Source organism: Streptopelia decaocto (genome assembly GCF_964273445.1).
Source record: "Streptopelia decaocto genome assembly, chromosome: 1".
Classification (NCBI taxonomy): Eukaryota; Metazoa; Chordata; class Aves; order Columbiformes; family Columbidae; genus Streptopelia; species Streptopelia decaocto.
This window is the reverse complement of record NC_138663.1, coordinates 197,302,136-197,321,732: the sequence shown is the minus strand read 5'-3', so window position 1 is coordinate 197,321,732 and position 19,597 is coordinate 197,302,136. Positions and strand designations below refer to the sequence as shown.

Here is a 19,597-nt window from a genome sequence, read left to right as displayed (position 1 = left end):
CCCCTGGTCAAAGGCATAGAACAGCTGGAAACTGAAAAAGAGAAGAACTGGTTTAAACTCAAATACAACAGCCAAGAAATGTCTCACCAGGAAATCACCAAGGCATTTAGCCTTTTGCTGACAGCTCATCCAAGACATGGCAATATCACAAGGCAACACACCCTGCTTTGCCTGGAAAAAAATGAAATTATAGAACAATTATAGAAATTATAGAACTTTTTCTTTTTTACTTTGTGTAACTATTTACATTTATATACTTCTTATAATTTTGTATAAAATCTTATATCATTTAACGTTTTGGGTTGTGGTTTTTTTTTTTTTTGCATTGTGATTTCTGCACCCAGTGGTTAAAAAGAAATGTTTATCCTGCTAACTCCAAGTCTTTCCCGTCAACATGCAGCAGACACCGCAGAGAGCTCTGCAAACCCACAAGCGGCAACGGGCTCAGGGAGGTGCTGCGTTCGCCCTGCGAAACTCATGAGAAACGCGTCTGTTCGGATACCAGGTTGTTTTTAAATTTTTTAAAAAGGCATCCTGTTATTTATAAAACCATGGAGAGCACGGAGAGCCCGGTGGGAGCCAAGCACGGAGCCGGGGCACGGGGTGCGGCAGGGCCGGGCACACACTGGCAGCGAGGCGCCCGCACCGCGGTGCCCACACGGGATCCCCCCGGGCCGGAGACCAGAGCGACCCCAGGGCAGCGCGGCCACCCGCGGGTCCCCCGCGCCGCCTCTGAGCGCCGGGCAAACCGCCGCCCGCCCCTCGGCCGCTCCCCGCCCGCCCCTCGGCCGCTCCCCGCCCGCCCCTCGGCCGCTCCCCGCCCGCCCCTCGGCCGCTCCCCGCCCGCCCCTCGGCCGCTCCCCGCCCCGTTGCGAAGGAAGCGGCGTCTCCGGTTGCTACGATGGCGGCGGCGCGGCCGGGTCGTGCCGAGACGCGGCCCAGAGCTCGGCACTGAGCTCCGGTGCAGGGCGGCGGGCCCGGGCCGCTGGATGGAGCCCAGCGAGAGGCGCGGCCGGGCGGCGCGGGGGCCAACCCGGCCCGGTGTTCCGCAGGACTGCGCGGGGGGCAGGCGGACCGCTGCTGCGTATCCTTCCGCGTGTCCGTCCGCGGAGGGACGGGGGCGGGCTGCCGGCGGGGGTTGAGCGGCACGGCCCCGCACACCGGGACCGTCCAGCGCCCCGCCGGGGGAGGGGCACCCAGCGGGGCCGAGCGGGCCGCGGTGTCGGTCCAGCCCCGCCCGGCCCCGCCGCCAGGGAGCGATCGCAGGGGCGGCTGGAATTGAAACGGGCACGTTGGTTTTCCTAAACTGATGTAGAAAAGTTGGCTTCTCAGGCAACTCTGGAGTTTTCTTCTTTGCTTTCACTCTTAGAGATATTTCTATTGGGAACTGTATTTTCCATCCTCACTTGGGGATTCTTGTTTTTGTTAATTTAGGTACTAAGTAACACTGACACCAGTTCTAATCTGTGCCTGTACAGTGCTGCTTACAGCACTGAAGTGGGACAGGACTGATCTTGCACTTGGAGAGTGTTTATCTGGCAATATTAACCAATTTCAGTGCAAACAACTAATCCTTTAGACGAGGCTGGGGTGAGGGGACTTACTGTTGAAACATTTTCCCTGTGAGAGATGATTCCATGTGTTACAGATTAAAGTAATTAAAGAAAGATCTATCTTCAAATAGACATAATAAATGTGAGATTTTTCATTTGGTGATACCATCAAAGATGAGTGCAAAGCCTCTGTCAAAATCACTGTATACAGTAAAATGCAATTACATTTTTTCCTGGATAAACATAAGTATGACAGTAATATACATTTGTTGGACCAGCTGTTGTGTACTTAGTCAAAAGGCGTATCAGTGTTTTGTATCTCATGGGTAAAGTTTGCCCTTTCCCAAAAAGGTATGTAAAGTCAATCACACAGGCTTTTAATGAGCTGTTTGGTATAGATGCCATTGTCCTTAACACAATGCTAGGGACAGAGCTTTAACATTCCATTTTGAATGGGATTTAGAAGAAGAACGTCGGGCGTTGAAAGAAGATCAAAAAATATGTCGGACCAGGGCACAGAAATATTCGATAGAGACAAACAGAAGGAGGAGGTAAGGAACCAGGGCTCCTTCGGTGGGAGATTGTAAACATTAGAAAAAAAAAAAAGGTGTGTCAAAACCTTGGAACAACCCAATATTTTTCTCCTATTTGCACATTCACATTGTTAAATAGCCTCACTGCTCTTTTCTAGAGAAATCTAGGCTGAAAAGTTTCACCAATCCAGTTTCTTGCTATAGGACAAGTAAAATATAACAAGAACGATATTCTGAGTTACTCACTACTTTTTGGGAACTCACTGTAGCCACCTTGCCTAAAGTGCTTCTCTTTAACGGCTCTGCCGTTGCCTGCTGAAGGGTCTGGGTGTCCATCGGCGCGGTGTGACAGCCACACGGCCTCCCCTGCGCGGGGGGCTCGGTGCTCCCACTTCCCAATAAACACAACGCAAAGGCTTTCTGGTACAGGATTATATTTGTAATGAAGTTATCCTGTACTGACATACTAAACGGAGCTTTGCATATTCTGCCCACATGACAATGCAAAGTCATGAAATATTCTGTGACAAAAGGATTAAATAAGCTGTACATCAAGATGTTTCAGTGAAGTGCTGTGGGTATTTTAGTAGGCACAGGGGACTTTTCCGCGGCAGGGACATGGTACTTGCTCTGCACACAGGAGCAGCAGCTGCATTCCTCCCCGAGACAATTGGGAGCAAGCCCCAGCCTCACACCAGCTTCCCCTGCCCAGCGTTCACTAACGCTCACCCCCTGTAGTTCCCGCATCTGATGATTTCTGTTGTGTGATGTTTACTTACTGAAATATATTGATAACTCATAAAGGAGGCAGTAGATATTGTTTATACTGACATTTTAGCTTGACAGTATGTGCTGTCAGTATATGTTTTGAAACGCAAAGAAAAATGGAAGAGGAAATATAATCACCTGGGAGTGATTAAAGACCGTGTGCAACCCACAACCATTGCAGATAATAAACTGAGTCTCAGCTGAAGGATTAAATATCTTATTTAGTTTTCTGGAACAATACCACTGTAACACTACCCCTCTCAGATGAACACTGTCTACTGTATTACTTGTCTTGAAATATTATACTCCAATGTAAAAGCAAATACCAGACAGCCCCCGTGTTTTTGATAGACAGGTGTAGTTAAATTAATACTCATTTATACATACATACATTTCTGTATGAGTTTCATTGCAGCCTTAAGAAACACAGGATCAATTCAAGTCATTCAGGTGGGCCAGTTAAAATTTTAGGTGTGGTATTCATAAAGTGAAATAGTTTCCATTTGTGATAATTGAGAATGGCATAACTGTAAGCATATTAAGCAGCTTATATGGAAGTCTGTGGTGACAAGTCTTACCCTAATAACTGAGAAGGAGTTAGTTGTCTAGTATTAGAGAGGTAATAAGTGCATATAGCATTAATAAGCTGTGAAATAGAATACAAAATGAAGTGTCATTGCATGGAGGAAAGTAACTTGGAAATAAAAAGTTCCTTGAAATTAAGTCTTTTTTTTCCTGACAGTTGTGCAGGTAGGCAGTGATTTATCTTCTAATGGATCAGCCTTCAGTTCATGTCTCAAATCTGTGTGTGAGCCAAGATCTATTAACTTTGTAACACATGTAAAGGTGTTAGCTATGATGATGGTTTCTCAAGGGTAGCATGACATCCTAAAGCTCCGCATTCTTACCTGGCAGCACCCTACATTCACCCTGACAGGGCTTACAGGCATGTATCAGAAGTTATTCTTTGCACTGCTGTTTTATAATTTCAAAGCTGAAATTGTTTCTCACTTTTTTTTCCTTTCAACATATGGAGAGTAGTATGACAGTCTGTTTTCTACTTCTAACCTTCACACAGAATGGCTAAGGTTGGAAGGGACCTCTTGAGGTGATCTGGTCAAACCCGCCTGCCCAAGCAGGGCCGCCTAGAGCTCTTTGCCCAGGACCATGTCCAGACAGCTTTTGAGTATCTCCAAGGATGGAGACTTCACAGCCTCTCCGAGCAGCCTGTGCCAGTGTTCAACCACTCTGATAAGTGTTTCCTGATATTCAGAGGGACACATCTGTGTTCCAGTTTGTGCACATTACCCCTGGTCCTGTCACTGGGCACCACTGAGAAGAGCCTGGATCCCTCATCTTTGCACCCTCCCTTCACGTCTTTATGTGCTCGATGTGATCCCCCATGAGCCTTCTCTTCTCCAGGCTGAACAGTCCCAGGTCTCTCAGCCTTTCCTCACAGGACAGATGCTCCAGTCACTTCATCATCGTGGTCCTTTGTCAGACTCTCTCCAGTTTGTCCGTGTCTCTCTTGTACTGGGGAGCCCAGAACTGGACACAGTCTTCCAGGTGTGGGCTCACCAATGTTGAGTAGAGGGAAGGATCTCCTCCCTCAACTTGCTGGCAATGCTTTGCCTAGTGCAGCCCAGGGTACCATTTGGGTTTTTTTCAGCAAGTGCCCATTACCAGCTCATGTTTGGCTTGGTGCCCACCAGGACCCACAGGTCCTTTTCTGCAAAGCTGCTTTCCAGCCAGGTGGCCTCCAGCATATGTTGGTGTCTAGGGTTGTTCCTCCCCAGGTTCAGGACTTTGCACTTCTCCTTGTTGAACTTCATGAGGTTCCTGCCAGCCCATTTCTCCAGCTTATTAAGGTCCTTCTGGATGGCAGCAGGACCCTTGGATGTATCAGCCATTCCTCCTGGTTTTGTCTCATCTGCAAACTTACTGAAGGCGCACGCTGGCCCATCAGCCATGATTATTAATGAAGATGTTAAATAGGACTGAGCCCAGTATTGACCCCTAGGGTACACCACTAGTTACTGGCCTCCAACCAGACTTCATGTCACTAATCACCACTCTGGGCCTGGCCATCCAGCCACTCTTCAATCCACCTCCCTGTCTACTCATCCAGCCTGTACATCAGCAGCTTGTCTATGAGGATGTTATGGCAGAGAGTATCAATGGCCTTAGTGAGGTCCACATAGACAGTATCCACTGCTCTCACCTCATCTACCAGGCCAGTCATTTCTTTGAAGAAGTTTATCAAGTTGGTCAAACATGACCAAATTTTAACGTCAACCTTAAATTTATAAAGCCTCTGCTAAAAAGTAACAGCAGTGAATTTCCTTTAGCAAACAGATCTGGGGAAGATATATCAGAGCTTCTGTGCTGTTCTCAGTCTTGTGTCATTTAGGTTCATTCTCTTTGCGTTGCATTGTGGAGGAAAACTTTTCTCTAGTTTTTTTGTTGGTTTTGTTTGGGTTTTTTTGTTTTGTTTTGTATGTCTGTGTGTTTTGAAGAATCACCACCAGCCTACCTTTAAACAAGGTTATACTAAGGCTGAGTTCAAGTCTGATGGCCTCTAGTGCCCAGCTAATGAGAACTGCATATGCAGAGAGCTTGCAGATTGAGTTCTTATGTTTTCAACCTTTTCTAAATGTATTTGTAATGAAATTTTCCCTGACAGTGTTGTATTGATCTGTTGTCAATACCTCTGAAATGCAGTGGCTTCAGCACTGAAAATACTCAACTTCTGACAAGATGGGCTCAGTTAATTGGTTAATTGGTAAAAACAAAACCAACACTTGCACAGAAAAGGGCAAGTATAGCTTTGGAAAGCAAAGTCACAGTAACTTAAGTCACAGATCTTTTTCAGAGTGAATAATTAGAGGGACCCATATTCATATCTGATGCCATCTTTTTTTTTTTTTGGAATTTCCTGTATTGCCCAAGCTCCTTGGTTTTGTGTTAACAGCAGTGCTTCAACACAGTGAACAACTAGCCTACTGGTTATTTTTACAGAAGTTGTCCTAGTATAAAAAAAGTCTTTCCTATATTGTTTCACTGATACAAGACGTTGCAAATTCAAGATCAGTTTAAGAATTAAATATGCTCTGGGGCAGTACCTGAGAGATATTTTGTTTAAATAACAGCATTCTGGAAGTAAGAGCTACTGCCTAAACACATACTTGATGTGAGTAGGATATCATATTTTGTGATTATGTACTGCAGTATTTTTAAATACCAGCTGACGATTTGCTGGGGACTGCAGCCATCCTGCTGTTATTGCTCAATACAAAATGTGTCTCTCATTTTACTGTGACATTACTGGCTACAGGTCGTTGGTTCATTCTGGAAATAGAATTGTCTATGTGATTTTTAAAGTAAACCTTACAGTCAGCTATATTGGTTCGGCATTTTGGATTACCTTGAAATCTGAATAGCTTGAATTACCTTGAAATCTGTTGTAACTGGAGAAGGAAACGCTTTCCCAGTTTATGTCAGTTTCCAATCTATTCACATTGGTGCTGTATTTGTCAGAAATATTTTATTTTCAACATATGCACAAGGTTTGTGCTCCACCTACTGGCTGATTATCATTGATTATTTAATATAAGCTCTTTAAAGTATTAATCAGTGTTACTGATGGAGGCCAAAAAACATTCTAGTGCCAGCAATGGGAGAAAAATATTAGCACTACTTAAACAGGGGGGGCAAAGTGTTACGAATTCAGTATCTCTTTCTACATCGTAATGAAGCTGTGCAGAGCAGTGGTCCCTGTGGCCGGACAGACCTGTGATCCAGCATGGCTGTTTCTGCTCAGGCTGCGGGGCTGTGCTGGGTTTGCCAGGCCCCGGGCCAGACGTTTGCCAAACTTGCTCTCACTGAACTTCTGACCCACAGCTTTGTTTTGCTTTGTTTATGTATAACAGCAATTTCTCTAATTGACCAGGTGTCTGTGGCTAATTTATTTCACCTTTGTTTGTCTTTGTATGGTATGACTGTAGTTTTACATTGATAGCAGTAACAAGCAGTTACGACTCTAACACAAGCGGTGGCGTAGGGCAATGCAGGCCTGGCCTGGTGCGATGGCAGGAGCTGTAGAGCTGGGGTTGCGGGATGCGGGGCAGCAGAGAACAGGCAGGGGTGGCAAGAGATGTGGCACAGGCTGGGCACTGGAGACCCCACGGCCGTAAACTCACCAATAGCTGGCTAAAAAACTGCAGACCTAGATCTGGGTGCATTAGGGAAAATGTGACCAGCAGATTGAGGAAGGTTATCCTTCCCCGTACTCTGCCCTGCTGAGGCTGCATCTGGAGTAGTGTGTCCAGTTCTGGGCTCCCCAGATTAAGAAAGACAAGGAATTTCTGGAGGGAGTCCAGTGGAGAGCTACGAAGATGATTAGGGGACTGGAGCATCTTTCTTATGGAGACTGGGAGAACTGGGTCTGTTCAGCCTGGAGAAGAGAAGCTGAGAGGGGATCTCATCAATGTTTATAAACATCTCAAGAGTGGATGTCAAGAGGATGGGACCAGACTCTTCTCATTGGTGCCCAGTGATAGGATGAGGTGCAATGGGCACAGACTGAAGCACAGGAGGTTCCATCTGAATATGAGGAGAAACTTCTTTACTTTGAGGGCGCCAGAGCCCTGGAACAGGCTGCCCAGAGAGGTTGTGCAGTCTCCTTCTCTGGAGACATTCAAACCTACCTGGACACATTCCTGTGTGATCTGCTCTGGTGAACTTGCTGTAGCAGGTGGGTTGGACTAGAAGATCTCCAGAGGTCCCTTCTAACCCCAGCCATTCTGTGATTCTGTGATCTGACAAAACTGGCTTTAGAGGTAACAAAGAAAACAAAGGAATAATAAGTAATACATGTAAAAGGCACCATGTATGGAATATTTGGAGGTACTGTAGAGCTGCAAATTGGTGAATCATTGAATTATCTCAGTTGGAAGAGACCCTCAGGATAATCAAGGCCAACCATAACCTAACTCTGGCTCTAAACCATGTCCTTTAGAACCTCATGTATACATCTTTTAAACACCTCCAGGGATGGTGACTCCACCACTTCCCTGGGCAGCCTGTTCAATGCCTGACAACCCTTTCCAGGAAGATTTTTTCCTAATATCCAGTCTCAATCTCCCCTGACACAACTTGAGGCCATTTCCTCTCACTATCACTTGTTACTTGGGAGAAGAGACCAACCCCCTCCATGCTACAACCTCCTTTCAGGTAGTTGTAGGCAGCGATAAGGTCTCCCTTCAGCGTCCTTTTTTCCAGGCTGAACAGCCCCAGTTCCCTCAGCTGCTCCTCATCAGACGTGTGTTCCTCACCAGCTTCATTGCCCTTCTCTGAACTCTCTCCAGCACCTCAGTGTCTTTCTTGTGATGAGGGGCCCAAAACTGAACACAGGATTCAAGGTGTAAAACTGTGTTAGCAAACATAAAAATGACTCCAAGTCGATCCTGAGGTGAAGAAGAAAGCACTAACATGAACATCGTATTGCTCCTGGTGAAGGGACTCCAGGTGCTGACAGCTCACCGTAACATCTCAGCTTTGGGACATAGAACAGCAATGACAGTGTGAACATCAGGAGAAGGGGTAGAAACTCAGTGTGCAAAGAGCGATTCAAACTGTATTATCACTATTATTGAGGCTTTCTCCATATAGAAGTAACTGTAACTGTGCTATTACTTTTTGGTAACCATTACATCTGGATTAATAGGGGTTGCACTCTTAAGATTTTAATTATGCTAACAAAAAACATTATTGGCTTTCTATAAGGTGTGCTTACTCTTTGCCCATGAATAAGTTTTGGAGTGTAACAAGGGGTGGGTAGTGCAGGCAGCCCTGCTGTGAACCTCTGGGGCGGCTTTTGTCTTCAGCGTATGATAATCAGAGAGGAAGAGGGAATAAACTTAATATGCGTCCCTATGGTCCTGCTAAATATCTCAAACAAAAAAAATGATTTATAGGCAGCTTCCACAGATCGTTTTAAGGGTGTAAGGTGTGTTTGCTGTTTGCCCATGAAGGGATTTTGAGTGTGGCATGCCATTCTAGCCTTTTCTTGATCTTGCTGTAAACATTAAGTACACAAGTACCCTCCTACCTTCATTTTAAAATTATTGTGCACTGTTTTGCAAACATGATATGTCAATGGTTGAATAATATAAAGTAATTAGCAAAACGTTCATTTCATAACATTCCAAATGCACTGTAGACATTACTTTTTTATTTTCATCCAAGGTAGTAGTAAGCATTTAGTTCACCTGGGAATGTGGCATCCATCAATTCACTGTGAAGATAATTTGAAAAAATTAACCAGGAAATAGTTCCACCATCTGTTCATACTGTTTTTAACATAAAAATGCCTTCCACATAATGTCTGTATATGTGAAACTGCTAAGTATTTTAAGTTTCCTATTCCAAATTCACTATAAACATTTTGGCAGCCATTTCAAAAATTGCTGCACCGCTGGGTTGTTTATAGTAGACAGAAAAACTGGGTTAAAAAAACACTAGTCAGGAAATTCTTCTGCTGACTCCCCATCTTAAAACCATTTTCTTTTGCCAATGTTACATCTGTGATATGAACCTGAGCTGGTGGCTTAAGGAGAGTGAACAAACAAACATTTGCTTTAACTGTTTTTCTGTAAGATGTGAATGTGCATTTGTAAAATTATTTATTTTACATAACGCGCCTGGGTGTCACAATTTACATTTTATGAGGTCAAGAAGTTAATGATGCAGGCTTCACTGATTATCTTTAACGCATTTCCTTGCATTTAAAATAAGATTCTTTTTCTCTCTCATGTCTTAATCCAAACCAAATAGTGATCGTGATGAGCTGTGGTGAAAAAGATCTCTTGCATCAGCATTTGGACTTGCCTGTTTCCAGCTATATGGAACGTGGAACAAGAGTCCTCTTTTTGTGGCAGTTATTAAGAGTGTGGAAGAGTACAGCTAAGTCATACACCAAAATAATTTTAAAAGTAAATAAATAAGTAAAGGCTCCTTATTGGAGTTATGCTCTGGAATTACTCCAGGTGCAAAGTTCTAGAATTTCCCACATGTCTGAATTTAACAACTACAGTTCAACTAAAGGCCTTTTTGAGCAGCTTCTAGAAATATTAAGGGGATTAAGAAGAATGTGTTTAAAGGACTTGCTAGGGTAAGTAAGGCTGTTTCCCCCATAGTGATTTTCCTATTTCTTTAGTCAGGATAAAGATGTAAAATACTGCATATTTGTGTATCAGATTTTAAGGTGAGACAAATATAGGAATACTGGAAGTTGACAATTAACTCTAGTCCTACTTTTTTGTTATAACTTCTGGATTGTATGAACAATTAAAGTTTCTGTGAAATTTTAAGCAAATTGCAATAAAACACTTTATGTGGGTAGAGGTCTCTGCAGAATTTTTCTGTTTTGGTTTCCTGCTTGTTTGCCTTCACCTCATGCTTCAAGTGAAGCCATTTTTGCTTACTGACAAACTGAAGTTTGCAGATTAATCTTGTAGTGTTTGAATCATATTTTAATTTAATTGTTTTTCTCTGCATAAGTCAATCTTCTGTCTTATCCTTCATTTGAAGCTGTAGAGTTTTATAACTTCATCTCTAGAAGAAGCGTTACTTTGAAGTGTAGATATTAACTTCAACTGTTGAAAGTGTAGCTGATTAAGTGTCACCTATTCTCTAGTATTTGCAATAAATAGGTTGTTAACATAAAATGTAAGCAACTATCTGTAAACGTTACAGGATGCGGTCTCAGCAGTTCTTATGACCCAAGACAACTGTGAGGAATATTGTTGCTGGGAAACATGGAGCCAGCTGAGGGGAATGTACTTCCAAAGCAGAAGTAGTAATAATGTTGTTCACCGGAATTTTGATTTCTGACCTTGGAGAACATCAATGCAGAGTGCTATATATGTGTGCAAAAGCAGTGGATCCTTTGCATATTTCGTCTTTTTTCATATGCTCCACCACTGTCTCTATTGAGGTTAACATGGGCGGTACTGGAGATGCGGTGTTGAAGAAAGGGAGATCAGGTGGAACACAGCGTCCAGTTGCCCCTGATGTTGTGGGGAGGAGTTTTAAGGTCCGCTCAATGATGGCAGAAATGCAAGTACGTAGTCTTTGTGATATAAGTGTTGAATAGCTGCATGGGTTCTGTGAGTACATTTCCACTTCAAAAACATATATATGTTGTCTTCATTTTCTATTAATCAAATCTGATGACTTGTCCATAAAACTGAGAAATCTCAGTCATTAGTTTCAAGATGTTTTGACAATGATGTATATATGAATTTTCAAAATAGTGAAAGTTCTTTATGTCTCTCTCTCTGCTACGCTTTGGCTTCCAAGTGGATTACAGTGGATATTCCTGTAAAAGTGTGTACTTGGGAATTACTTGGCTGGTTTCCTATTTTTTACTATTGTGCAATTACAGCCTTTAAACTTTCTAAAATAAAAAGTACCTCTTTCAAATTAGTTTTCTGGTTGTTTTCAGAGGTGATCAGTCAGCACTTTGAAGGGATACTAGGGAGGGCCAAGTTGAATAGTTTAGTTTGAATTTTTCCCCCCGAGAAGAAAAGGAAGGAATAAATAAAATAGTTTGATTTAAGGAGTAGCTGTGTTAAGTGGCAGCTTTGATCCATTAAGCAAGAAGGTCTGTGAAGCAACTGTGATTAAACTTATGGGAAAGCATCTTATTGTGATGAGAGAAGCAAAGAACATCTGGCTAAACATCCTTACCTTCCCACTAATGCTGGTGGGGAGCGGGACCCTACCTAGTGACCTGTTAAATCACATTTCTAACACACACAGAACCTTAGATACAGAAAGCTTCCAGTTGTACTCATCCTTACTTGGCAGGCATAGAAGTTATACTTGATAAGTTATGTATTAAGTATTATTTTTTCTACATAGGCACTGTGCTAATAACTTTGTTGGTAGAGGATATATTTCACTCAAGGGGCTAATTTAAGTTTGTCAGCAAGAGCTGATGATTTTGTCAGGAGGAATAAAAATTCCATGTAGCTTCATCAAGCTTGTGCCTACTGAAGGAAAGCTTTGTGATGGTGCTTGGTTTTGGTTAAAGCCGGAGTTGCTTTCCAGCCAGAAGAAGGACACATTTAACATATTCGATATTAACAACTGACTCTGTCAAACATAGTTTCGCATTACTGTTTTATCCCATTTTGTGCTGCTAATGATTGTCATTCTGTAAGCTTGTCAAGAACTACAAATTGATACTAACTCTTACATATTAATAGGTAAAAGCTGTAGTTCCTTGGTGTTATTTCTGAATAGCTGTAGCTCCTTTGTGTTATTTCTGAATCACAACTTTTAAACTGTTACTATTTCCCTGACAGCTCGTAAAAGACACACACACACACACACACACACACACACACACAGAGCATTTGCAGTTCACCTTCTTGATCTGCCCACTGTGATACATTTACGTGGTGATGTAAAGACTGCACCAAAAGTCACATTGGTGACAAGAACTGGCTGAGTCTGTATGTAAATTCACACATAAGAATCAAATCTCTGGTTGAGGCTAAAAGATAAAAATATTATGGTGTGTCTCTTCTTGATCACCTTCTGTCCCATTTATGTTCAGACATACCATAAAAATCCAGCTGTGCTGAAGTTGATAGTATTTAATTTGTGTTCAAGCAAGCTTTTTACTAAAATTGCAAATTGATAAGCAAGTAAGTTACTAATATTTCAGTAAATGTGATTAGAAGACATAGGGATCATCTACTTTTGCTTCTTAAATACAGAGCCTTTGAAGAAAAATGGAAACGAGAAAAAGAAAAAGAACAAAGATTTCGAGAACGAGTTCTGCAGCAGAGGAAAATTAAACTCCAGGAAGCAACTGATAAGTTCCAGCGGGCTCATCTGCCTTCTTCTCAGCACAAGCAGATAGGTTTGTAAATTAAAATTCAGCCACTATTCACAATGCAAGTGTGTTTCTATTAATAGAATATAGTTGAGACAAACAGAACAATTCACTCAGATTAATTGAATTCATTATTATAAGTAAAACGTAACTGACCAGAAGCTCAGATCTAATAGATACAACAAAAATGGGTAGAGGAAATTTAAATTTTATGTTCTTTTCCTAAAAATTCTATTGTGAGGCATTTCATTGTATTTCAGTCACAGTGAGTACATCACCTCCTTGGGATATTACGGCTTCCTGGGTTTTCCCCATGTTTTTCACTGCAGTGCGCTTATCACTTACAACACTGCTTTCACAGCTGGGTGCAAGGTGTTACACGGACTCTGGAAGTTACTATGATAGTATAATGAGCCACTATTTGAACCCCTGAATATGAAATATTCACAAATGTGCATTTGTTTATCATTAAATAAAAAAAGTGGTGGAATGTATTAATGTATTACATAACTTTCGCTGAATTAGTCAGTTTTTAAGCTGTTCTCTCACTTCTGAGAAGTAATGATCACTTTGACTCAGTTCCTGCTCTCTTGGAATCAGCACGGATTGGCAGGAGTTTTTAACAGCATCAGCCAAGTCTGATTTCCAGTCAACTTTCCAGTGTTGAAACTCTTAAGATATGGTATAATACTTAGGTATTCTTTAACAGATTTACTCTCCCAACTGCAATTGCGCCAACTGTGAGGTAATGTCTCTGACTTCAAGATCAAATGTCATATTAAAATAACAAAATGGAACAGTACTGGGTTAGGGCTTCTTCACAGCTCTACTGACAGCCCAGGCTGTGTAGCGATATAGTGCATCACGTTTTTTTTCCTTAGTTATCCTTTATAGCAATTCTGCCTCTGCCCCTTTCTACCCTACTTTTGCTTACTTGAAAGAGGCAACACCTTGTGCCTGTCTGGACTCTTTCTTTCTCCAGTGATTCAATTAGCAAGTCACAATTTGGCCTCTATAAAATATCTGCAGGCTGTAACTTTGGCTTAGTGAATGAGTGGAATAATCATGATATAAAAACAAAGTTAATGCTGGATTGCTTAACCACCTGCTTTTTCAACAGTGCAGTCTAAACACAAATAGCAAAACTGTTGAATACGTGTGTTACTGTAAACACTTAAATAGACTGGGGGTTGGTTTCAGAGGAACTAGAGACGCTCCAGCATGTCTAATGATGCTAAACCACTCAGTTTATTGTAACAGTCTGGTTTTAGGCTTCCAAACTTCAGAAACTTAACAAAACCATTTATGGTAAAATATTCAAATTAAATAAAAATAATAATCCATTGTGTTTTTTACTCTAAACCCTCTAGTCCAGACAAAGGCAGCTTCTCAGTTAGAAGCAGCTCTTGAAAGAATTAAAGGATCAGTTTTAACACCAGGACTGTACTTGCCCAGCAGAAACAAAACCAACTTCAGGTAAGCATTTCTATTTACTCTGATGATCAAAGGAAGTAAATTGCTTGGTGTACTCAATAAACAGCAGGCAATTCCTCTTTAAGAAATTATAGGCCTTTTCTCTAGTGGCAAGGAAAGCTTTTTTTTTAACTGTTCCAATGAACCATTATGAATCTTCTTTGTGTTGTTTGTGTCCATTTGGTAAAACCAAAGAGGAGATGACACAAACCTTTTCACTTCAGCGGAACTCTGGGGATAGTCGGGGCTAGCCCGGCCCCCATTTGGTTATCGCCTGACTCACACCACATAGTTACCAAACCATCCGCTGTTCCATGAAGTATAAAGTTTTCTGTCTAGGTGATTTCTTATTCTCATCCAGATTTTTTCCTTTTGACATTCAAGGGTAATCTCATTCATATATTCATCATATGATCTTATCTTTTTCCAGTTGTCATTCCTTTAAATTTCTTATCCTCTATATGTATCTTGGGCATCCTGATAACAATTTAGCCTGCAATTTGATTTTATATAATGTACAGTTTGAATTGCATAGTTTTCACTCTGGCCAAACACTTTTTTAAGATACCTTGACTGATCACGGAATGTTTCTTCATGCATAGTTTATCTGCTGTATTTGATACTCCTTCCTGACTATCCCCTTCCTAATCTCTCATTTCTTTAACATTTCAGTTCAGGGTTTTATTTGTGTTGTTGCTGCTTTTATTGCTATTATTATAATTATCTTCTACATGCTGTAAATTGTGTGGATGTTCAGAATAGAAAGTCTATCTAAAAAGGGTCTCCCTAGTCTTGAGCTTCAGTGTGTTCTTCATTGTGATGTTAATATGTAGTTTGATTACATTTCTACTGCTGATTAAAACATGTTTGCACCTGATAAACTGGACAATTGAGAAAATATTTCATACCTCTTCGAGCTAAACACTTATGCTATCTGCCAGTCAACATGCATATAGTGCTGCGACTACTACACTGGGTTGACATAATAAAGGAGGATTGCAGCCATAAAAACAAATAAACAAAAATATACCTGCTAAATAGAAATTGAAATTATGGCAAAAAATTGTAGGTGTTTCTGAACCCTGTCTCAAGGTTCCTGATCATTTGTCTCATTTCACTCATTGGCTTGATTAAGGACAGCAGCCCATGCCTCTTCCCACTGCCTTTATCATTTGTTTCTCTATTTTTCATCTCTATACAAACTGCTCCCTGTGCCTCAAAGGCTCACAGCTTTCTCTTGGGACACTTACCATTTCCTCAGTTTCTTACAATATAACATTGCTATCATTCCATATTATATTTGTGTAATTTTAAAAATTCACTATCCTGTAATAATGATAGCGCGTTCTTTTCCTGATTTTCATTTTTATAACCTGATTTCCTAAGGAAATTAAATTTATACTTTCATATTCTTTTACAGTTTGTGTTTCCCTAGTAACCAAATTTGAGAGAGAGCTAAGGATCCCAAAGACGATTATATTTCTACATGTTTGAAATATGCAATTGAGCAAGGAAGAAATAATTCAAACAAGTGACCCCAGCATGAAAAAGGCTTAAATTTGAGTCCACATTGACCTGTTGGTCACAAGCCAGTTAGTGTGGATAAGGCAGCACACAAATATCTTAGAACCTGCCACAGATGTGCTCCCTCTTCCCCAGCTGGGAACCAAGAGGCTTGGGTAGGAGCCATATGGGCTGGATGAAGAAGGACGTATGGAATATTTGGGGTATGGTCGTAAGGGAAGAATAATTAAGTTACTGCAGTACAGGCTTGTGTATAGGGACAAGGTATACAAATTAATATGAAATAAAGCTTTGCTTATTCTAATGCTAACTATTTGTCTTCCTTCCTTGTGACAGAAAATACTCTGTGCATTTTTGCTTGCACCTCGCACAATCCCTTCCTGAACACTGAGATTCAAACTGGACGCGTGCTCTGCAGCGTGGGTTCTTCTGGCCTGTGGCAGAACATGCTGGTGCAGAGTCGTTCCTTCCCGTTAGTTCTGGGGTCTGTGTGGGTCATAGAAGTGGCAATTCTGTGTTTTCAGACTCGGTTCCAAAAATTGGGCGAAATTCTCTTAGAGGGCAAATAAATTTCTTGTAAATCAGTAGGGCAAAGTAATCTTTGATACAGAAAAGCATTTCAAGAAGTTCAAAAAGGTGAAGGTTCTTCAAAATTCACCATTTCTGAGCTGTAAAGCTTTAAAAATGTCTTATAATCCCTTTCACTGTAAGTTTTGGGATGGCTGATAACTGACTCAGATGAGGTGGTAGCAGATCCCTTTCTGTATTTATTTTTCTTCTTACATTTCTATACTCGAACCAAAAATCTTGTATCATCTTTAGAATTCACCTTCTCTCAGAAACAAAATTTATGGAATTCCTTGATAGTTCCCTTTTAAGGGAAGAAACGAATACTGTATTTAGTATTCAAGAAAAATATGGCTGCAGACCCAACTGGGTATAGGTGGATTTTATAAGGTTCTAGAATTCTTAATGTCACTGTTTAAAAAGTAGTAAAAAAATAAATGAAGCAATGGAGACATATTACCTCCTCTTGGAGAAAGGCAAAAAACCCTGGAACACCCAATGAGTGAGAGATTGTATTCTGAGTTTGCAGCAGAGCTACTCGGGTTCTAGTAAGGTATAGTTATTAAATACTGAAGGAAAGACTTTGGTCAACTTGTTAGTCAACAGGAACCGGGCTGTATGCACACTGGGTGTGTGAATGGTGTGCTGCTCTTTGTACAAGATATATTTCCCTATTTTTGCTTAAAAACAGTTGTATTTGATTAGGTTCAGTCTTGGGATAGAAATTAATGATGACAAATCAAGAATGTTCTCTGAAAAAAAGTTGAAATGTAGAAACTTTTATGAATATAAATGGTCTAAACATCCAAACAGATACCCAGAAACTTACACACACAAAAAAAAAACCCACAAACCACCACAGATTTTTTGGGGGCCAGGTGAATATCAGTCTGGTCCATGGTAACAAAGTCTTCAAAAGCGGATAGGTGCAGAAAGTTTTTGGATAGGGAGGATGTCTCCCATTCGAAAGAATACAGAATGCAGTTTTCTGAGTTCTATAAATAAATACGAGAAGTTGTTCTCCCTTTTTGCTACCAACCATCTTATCAGAAATAGTAAATTCCTTTTTAGACTCTGCCAAATATCTATCTCGGCTTAGGCCAGTGCAATTAAGCCAACCTTTTTTTGTAATATTGTATAAAATCTTCTGAAAACAAAACAAAACACACCACCAAACCACTTTGATGAGATGAAAATTTCCATTTTCTGTTGTCCTAAAATTGTGTTATAATAAATAGACAAACGATTGCATTAGACTATCTACCCGTTAGACACATATATACTGAAAAGGTATTGATTTTAACAAGGAATATGATTTTAAATACAGAAAGAGGAGGAAACAGATGAAGGCTCTCAAGAAGAAACTGTGGAAACCTAAGCTGAAGAAATGGAGAGAAATGAAGAAAGGGGATTATTGAGTTTCTGTACGTTTATTAGACATAGAGTAGCCATCTCCAGTGAGGAACAATACGTTTTTCCTGATAATGTGTCTCTACTGCACAAGCAGTAGTGGAGGATGAGGTCTGTGTATGTCGGTGTGACTGCACTGTTCAAGTTTGCTGAAAAGGGGTGCCAGTGGGAAAGGAAGATAGATTTGTGGGGCATGAAATAGTCATATCTTCTTATAAGTTCCTACACTGCATGTTGCCCATATATGAAAGGCAACACCACTTTCCTCATCTGCACTGAAAATGAGGACAGGTAAAATGTAGGTGGGAGGTTACAACAACGAAAAAAGAGTGAAATATGTGGAATTATGATTTTCCTACATAGTTGCATATAGACTAAAAGTTCACTTTTGCCACAAATTTAGCTAAACAGCTTCACCCAGCTGAACAATATTTAAGGGATCATGTTGTTGCTGCTAAGGAACTATATATGAGACATGCATCCTGGGAATGTTAGAAAGCATCTGCGTATTGAATGGACAATAAGGTTTGGTTTATTACTCAAAATCCAGCGATTGCTGAGATAAAAGTATCATTTCAAACATTGGACCTAATCAACCTGGTAAAATAAAAGCTGCATTTCCCATTTTTCATAAAGGTATACCCATTCTACAAATAACTGCACTGGAAGTTTGTACTGATAATCTGTTTCCAAGATTTATTCTCCTTCTACCACCATTTGTAGTCATTGTGGAGTATGACAAATACTTGATCCTAAACCAGTGAGACATCAGCTTGGCTTTCTAATCAATTGTATTACAGCTCAGCTGAACAGATGTGAGAACTCAAAGCCTGGGTCTACTGAGAGATTTCTGTAAGTGCCAGTAAACGGGATTTTAGGGCCCTTGAACCAGGTTGTAGCCAAAAGACCAGGTCAGTGTCCTTCGCTAAGCTGTTCCACCAGGCAGTCAAGCATTGCTGCCAACCTGGTCATAGTTACAGTTCCAGAAGAGCTCATCTACCTATGAGCTGGTGGGTTTTGGTGTGTGGGTTATTTTTGCCTTTTTAAAGGTCTTTTGTATTGGTTAAAGCTGCTTGCTTCTTGGTTTTGTCATCCTTGATGTCTACCTAATTCTTGCTTCTTGTTTTCTGAAGCTTAGTTCCTGTTCCTAGTGATCTTACCCAGCCTTGTTCCAGTTCCATCTGCTTTCTATTCTTGAACATATCGTATTCCACACTTCCTACCTTCCTAGTCTCTGGCTGCACATTTTCCTTGTCATTTGGCTTCACATGGTTCTCGAATTCTTTGGTTACTGGGTGTCAACCAGCCCCATGGTTCTTGCTAGTTCTCATCCTGTAGAAACCTGCAGTTTCCTCTGTTTTAATTTGGGCTCACCCTGACCACAGTACCCAGCTACACTAGCTACTCCAAAGACTTTTTTTTTCCTCAGGTAGCAAATACAAATTCTTCAATGTACCACATTACTGACATTGCACACCATCAGTGAAGTTGAGCTCTCTAGATACTAAAAAGCCTTCTCGGTATTTGAAGTAAGGGAATATCTGGCAGCATTGGTATATAGTTATCCTCTATATAAGCCAAGCTTATGAAAAAATAAAAGCCATTTTGCTTTTTTAAAAAAAAAAAAAAAATAACACCAACTCCATGATCCTTTTTTGTAAATGAGCATACTGCTGGCTGACATTTTCCAGAATAATTCAGCCTAAGGCAGTCACCCAACAACCCAATCAGGAAAGTCTGACTATTTATAAATAACAGAGTTTAAAATGGAAAGTGTTGGACAGATTTAGATATTACTAACAGCACCACCTGTAGTTACATGTAGTATAGTTGTCCTTCACTTGCCAGGCATTTATTGATAA

The 19,597-nt window shown here is 41.0% G+C and overlaps 1 protein-coding gene across 1 annotated transcript in view; it reads left to right on the top strand.

Annotated features, from left to right (window-relative positions):
• CEP126 (centrosomal protein 126) overlaps window positions 1-19,597 on the top strand; it is a gene marked incomplete at its 5' end in the record, with an annotated part of 42,186 nt that overhangs the window by 259 nt on the left and 22,330 nt on the right. Inside the window, 4 exons of the mRNA XM_082043411.1 lie at window positions 345-505; window positions 1,979-2,104; window positions 12,643-12,788; window positions 14,132-14,237. Coding sequence (XP_081899537.1) covers window positions 345-505; window positions 1,979-2,104; window positions 12,643-12,788; window positions 14,132-14,237 — 539 coding nt within the window. The remainder of the gene's footprint in view (window positions 1-344; window positions 506-1,978; window positions 2,105-12,642; window positions 12,789-14,131; window positions 14,238-19,597) is intronic.